Source organism: Branchiostoma floridae, chromosome 5, assembly GCF_000003815.2.
Source record: "Branchiostoma floridae strain S238N-H82 chromosome 5, Bfl_VNyyK, whole genome shotgun sequence".
Taxonomy (NCBI): Eukaryota; Metazoa; Chordata; class Leptocardii; order Amphioxiformes; family Branchiostomatidae; genus Branchiostoma; species Branchiostoma floridae.
Window position 1 is genome coordinate 28,302,435 of NC_049983.1, and position 6,261 is coordinate 28,308,695.

A 6,261-nucleotide genomic window follows, 5' to 3' on the forward strand; every position below is an offset into this window, starting at 1 on the left:
AAAAAAAGTTGAGGAGCGAACTAGCCGTCGAATATTGTATATGAAATAGTTGTACCACTGTACGGATACTCATCTAATCATTCCTCATGGTAACGAGGTAGGAGTGATAAATAGAGATATGACAGTCCAGTTTGGTGAAGAGTTATTATTATAATGTAAATAGTATTGTTAATAATAAATAGCTATGTTTTTCTAGTATTGGTTACCTGCCCCTATTCAGGTTTATAACACTAATGTGTCTGAGCCTTTTGTACATTAATTGGGCACTGAGGTGAATCAATATCCAAATTTGCACTAAGTTCCTCAAACCTGGGTAATAATAGCACAGAAAAAATGACCACATTGTAAATATCAGTCAGATGATAGCACTATGAAATGAAAATCTTGTTCAGAATTCACTCTAAAATGGTTGTATGAGAAGCTATGCTACAACAGTCCCTCCCGCGATACTTATAGAACAGTCCCGCAAGGAGGTCACATGACTAGTGCCCGCCATTTTGAATTGCTATATTTAAAGTATGGTAGTATCGTCGCCGTACATTTTGACCAAAAACAGGGACTTAAAATGCTTGTAAAGCATGGAAACTCCGTACACATCAATGGGACACCATCTTGAACATGTTTGTGGCGGTAGGTTTAGGTGTCGTTGCGCGACGGCCGATATTTTTGTGGATATAGTGGGCATTCGCTAAAAAGACATTTTGCTGGGCGTTCGCTAAAAAGACCATCGAGAATCGAAAACTTTGATTTATGTCACTTCGGGTCAATGGATTGACTTGAAACTCAGGATTAATACATGGGAGCACAACGTGGACATATTCCAAGCAAAAAAAATGAGATTCGTGCAGCGCGGACTTCTCTAGAGTGGGCGTTTGTGGGCATTCGCTAAAAAGACCATGCGCATTAATACCTGTAACTTTTACAGATACATCCTAGTACTCAAATGTATAGATGGCAGGGATCAAAGTAAAAAAATGGGTACACCGCTCCAATTTCAGTTGTACAAATTAAAGTGCAATTTTGGGGCCACAAAGTGCTAGCCCAAACCTTTCATTGAATGTCAGTTTTCTCACTACGATCAGGTTTTTTATCTACCATGAAGAGAAAAAAATTATTTCCCACCAGATGCCGCGAGCGTCGGGCCAGTCGCGGGCCATCCCGGCACAGGTCAGGAGCGGCGAGACCGGCTTGTCGAACAGGAAGTGGTCGTCGATCAGCTGCTGCTGCTCCTCTTCTGTCATGCCCTTCAGCGGGTAGTACTTGCCTGAGAACTCTCCTAAACAAGGGAGAAAACACATGTCAAGAAAATACGTCTTTGTTTCAGCCACATACTAAATGCACTGTTCTCGGGTTTTGGAAAATAATGCAGAACATCAGTTAATGACAAGGAGATAGACGCAGCTTCATTCTTTGTCAGAACTAACTCGAGATTTGCTTCAAACTTGTGTTGGCCCTTTCTTTAAGTTTTCTTTTCTATTGAATTATCTAAAAATTGTCGCATCAAATTTTGATAAAATTCAGCTTCTGTTAAACCCAGGTCTTTAACAGAATTCTACTCAGTGTCATTGATGAAAGATAACGGATGTTATCTGAAATGTCTGCCATGGAGTGACCGTTTCCAAAGTCATCTTCAGCTGTTTGAGTAACTGGAGAATATGTTAAATTGTTGTGGAACTGTTATAAAATGGTCATAATGCAAGACATCTTTACAATTTATTTGATGTTTACTTTTTAAGTCCAACATTTTGATGGATTGAAAACAAGCTAGATTTTTGTATTTGATTCCAGAATTGGCGTTTACAGAAAATGAAAGCAAGAAATTATACTTCTGATCATTATTTGCAAATTTTGCACTGATGATACAGATTACACAAGGTACATAAGTACTACACAAGGGAGCACCTCAGGCAGCAGTTGCAGCTGTTGGTATTTTGGCGGACCAGATATCACATACCACATACCCAACTCCTCCTACCGTCAAACGTAGCGAGTGCCTCCTTAATCACATGACAACATACCTACATGTACAGCGATCAGAACACAAATCTCCTACCGTCAAACGTAGCGAGCGCCTCCTTAATCACATAGCACATCACACATGACGATACAACTACATGTACAGAGGTCTAAATCAATCTCCACCTACCATCAAACGTAGCGAGCGCCTCCTTAATCACATTATACTCAACATGACAATACACCTACATGTACAGCCATCAGAACAAAACTCCTACCATCAAACGTGGCGAGCGCCTCCTTCAGGATTTTCTCCACATCCCTTCTCTCGGCCCGGTTGCACCATGGCGGCAGGGCCAGCCCGCGGATGCTGCGCCCGGTACGCACACGCGACGACAGCACGTAGTTGGGGTCCAGATTGTCGCCCCCGCGCAGATTCTCGAAGGTGAGGTCTGTCTTGTGCTTGGCGTCTTTCCCGTACCCGCCGTGGCGCCCGCTGATGATCGGGTCGAACATGTCGGCGAAGGTTTTGTAGCTTTCCTCGTCTCCTGCCACGGCCCCAACTGTCATGATGAAGGGGTGGCCTGGGCGCAAAGGGGGGAAACATTCTCATCAAATGGTTGGGCATGCCCTATCCTGGATGGCCACATCAAGAGCTGGACTTAGTTAGAACAACGTAGTGTTGCACTGTACATGGAGATTAACACGTTACACATAAAACGTATGGCTTAAGAATGTCAAACTGAAGTGGATGATATTTTCTACATGCTAGATACCTTAGAGTTTGTTTTTTAGCTGTGAGGATTTTGTAAATTAGTAAAATCTTAATTTTACTTCTAAACCTGACACCACCCCACACTTATAGGGCTGTGGACCTAAAGACGCTAAAATTTCTTTAGGTACACAGCTCTATCCACATTTGTATTGAACCATGATGCCTTACCCGGGTTGTTCATATACATCCGTACAATCATGTAGTAATAAACCCTTACCTGGGTTGTCTACATACATCCGTACAATCATGTAGTAATAAACCCTTACCCGGGTTGTCCATATACATCCGTACAATCATGTAGTAATAAACCCTTACCCGGGTTGTCCATATACATCCGTACAATCATGTAGTAATAAACCCTTACCCGGGTTGTCTACATACATCCGTACAATCATAAGTAATAAACCCTTACCCGGGTTGTCTACACCTGTCTGGATACATCCGTCGAGCGTGTAGCCCGACTGTGTCTTCTTGTCCTTCAGCTTCTTGTAGATGTCTCCTGTCAGACATCGTGACATCCAGTTGTTGTGCACGGTCAGATCAGGGTAGTTGGGGATACTGTGGGAGGGGGGCAAAGGGGCAATCATGAGACATTTACTGCGTTATAGTGAGGATAGGAAATGGTTCCTTTTTTGAATGGTGTTTTAAATCAATCTTAAAGTTTGTTACTTTGTTTAGTCAAAATACACGCCAAATGTGACTGATCCATTGTAATTTGGATTTTAAGTTTTTCATTAATATTTTTCCAAGTTTCATTATTCCTGCATTTCAATTTCCATTGTAATTTTTATCTTTGTGTTGAATTTTTTGTTTGGTAAGAATTTGCTGAACCTTTTCAAAAATATGTTAACTTTATGATCAGATTCAAATATTTGCCTTTTGAGCAAGGCCCAACAATACATGTCATTTTGCTGTCCTTTTTTCTTCTTATATCTAATCATTTTATGGTGAAAAATAAACTTTAGGTCAAATTGAGTCGTTTGGAAAAACTTCATAGTGCCACCGGATGGATGAACTGAAATGAACGTCAAATTGAATGTAACGAATTTGGCTTATATTTTCTTTAATTTGACGATATCTGAATTTCAACATGCAGTACAATTAGAGCTTGTTGCAGCATGCAGAGCCTTGTTTATTCAGGAGACTGTTTATTCATAGTTGGAGATGATTTCAGATGACCCATGCAGTCTATGATTCGCATGCAAAAGAGGAATATTTCTGTGACATTATTAAGGCATGCAGAAGGACCATCGTTCCATAGGTCTACCTGGTCTCCTCCTGCTGTTCATGTGGTGCAGCGGGTGGTAAACTGCTGTGTGAGACAAAACAACATGTATACATACCCTTGTTTGCCTTCTTTTGTTGTTAACTTTACTTTTTGGAATGTCATGATCAGACAGCTGTCTTGTTTCATGAATTTCAGTTCATTTCTTTTAATTCTTCAGTGTCATATTCTTTTGTCCGATACATGCAAAACAAGGGGAATTCCAAGACATCAAAGGCAACAGCTCAACTTTGGTTCAACAGAACTTAACTGGTCCGTATGCATGGCAGGTTTTTATCACTGGCAGGGTATATCCAAAAACTGTGGATTGTTTTGGAACGGACCACTTTTGGTGAACTTCACTTCAAAAGAAGTTAAAATGTGAATGGTGAAATGGGAATACTAAACAGTCACCCTGGGTGTCCAAGAGCTTTTGGTGTCTTTTAGTAATACCCTACTTTTTCACTGTCCATTGAACTGTGCTCCTGAGCAAAACTGTATGTAATATTCTCTCTGTCTGCATTGAAAGCCCCCTGACCTGTCAATCACAAGTCCTGGATACAATGTCCCAATGAAACAAAACAGTGACTAAAAATAATAAAAAATGGTTTTACATTTTGCAGTTTTGAGGGTCAGCAATCCACAGTTCTTAATTCCTCCTGTGCAGTTCATCTATGTTGGATCAAAGTTAAACCTAACAACAAAAGTTGCAAATAAGACTCAGGCTTGGATGACAGAAGATGACAATGTGATCCCCATGGCATGCATGAGAAGGGAGAGGGAGATTACCATTATGACATGCTGGTTTATGAGAACAGAACAGCGGTATGTCTGTATGAGGATGGTTTCTAATAATCTAAGACCTGGAGTAAAGCTGCATGCATTATCAAGTTTCTATTATTGCACAGTGAGAGGAAGGAATCTGTGGTCAGATATACACTAACATGCTGATGTAATTAGGCCACACCAGTTTTATTCTTAGCTTCTTGGACTTAAAATGAAATACTTAGATTGTTTGCTAAACTGGAAGATCAGCATTTGAGGGAACTTCTGCACCTGGAACCACTCAGACTATCATAACAGAAAATCATGATTCAAGCTGTCATTTGTTTTTATTAGATTTTACTTTTATTTTAATTCTGAATGTCCAGTCCAAGAAGCTAGCATGAACTAAACTCAGTCTGGTGCAGCCTGAAGATGAGATGGTGACCATTGCACATGACCCGTGATGAGGCATGAGTCTTTATTGCACAATAATGCAGGTCTGGAGGGACTGTATATACAGGAGAAGGTTGGTGTCATGAGGGTGATCATGCTTTAAATGAGGAGTAAATGTCTATGACACAGTAGAGGCATGCAGAAGTTGAAGAGAAGGCAGCAAAATCCAACATTTGGACCTTCCAACCCCAAACCCTACGTACCCTAGGATATAAGTTTCTTTCTCGTTGAACTAAGGAACATTTAGAGTTTGATAAAAAACTACAGTCCCAAAATGCTACATGTTTTGCCTTGACAAAGACCGTCACTGTACAAAATGGCATGTCAGTATAGTTGGTAAGTAGGGTTCGGGGTTGAAAGGTAAAAGGTTGGATTTTGTTGTCTCCCCTGACGACTAAAGACTGTCGTTCCACATGTGACTACCTGGTCTCCTCCTGATGTTCATGTTGCCCACTTGGTTTTGAATTGCTGTATGAGGTAAAATAACACATGGCTGTTTTACACAGTGCATTTAATATATCATACATGTCACCTTCAAGTTATGTATTTGATAATAAGATTTTAAAATGTAGTATTAACAGTTTTACCCGAATTTTAGGACACAATACGAATGGAGTACAGATAATAAGTGATTGAAATAAAATGCAACAAGTTCATCCATCTGAATGGTATTGTTATAATTATAATGCTATATTATTATTATATGTATAATGCTCCACATTAGTTAATGAGATATTTCTGCCTCAGATCTAGCTATTGAAAAGATCTCCCGCTGCTCTAGATTGTACCCGGCTCTACATGAAAGTATTTTCTAGGTCATGACTGGAAATACCAGCTTGTAACTGCATGTACATTTTTCTTTAATCGTAAGATTGTAGGAAAAAATAAACAATCTGTGGATCTGCACCACTACAGGTGAGTAACAAGAGCACACAGTCGTGTATTCAGTGTAAGTATTTTGAGCCCTGTGAGTACCTTACATCTCCCGGAGTTTAGACTGCTAAACAGTGATGTGATTGTATTAAACTAACTACGGCAACCCACCACG

At 40.2% G+C, this 6,261-nt stretch overlaps 3 protein-coding genes across 3 annotated transcripts in view; all 3 read right to left on the reverse strand.

The window, feature by feature from the left end:
* The window catches only part of LOC118416894 (neuronal pentraxin receptor-like), a 626,618-nt gene that overhangs the window by 484,256 nt on the left and 136,101 nt on the right, over window positions 1-6,261 (reverse strand). The window lies entirely within an intron of this gene.
* LOC118416887 (uromodulin-like 1) overlaps window positions 1-6,261 on the reverse strand; it is a 388,377-nt gene that overhangs the window by 214,417 nt on the left and 167,699 nt on the right. The gene's annotated exons all lie outside the window — the stretch shown is intronic.
* The window catches only part of LOC118416885 (creatine kinase, flagellar-like), a 778,750-nt gene that overhangs the window by 16,701 nt on the left and 755,788 nt on the right, over window positions 1-6,261 (reverse strand). The window contains 5 exon segments of the mRNA XM_035822162.1: window positions 1,123-1,276; window positions 2,235-2,540; window positions 3,144-3,289; window positions 3,999-4,043; window positions 5,637-5,681. Coding sequence (XP_035678055.1) covers window positions 1,123-1,276; window positions 2,235-2,540; window positions 3,144-3,289; window positions 3,999-4,043; window positions 5,637-5,681 — 696 coding nt within the window.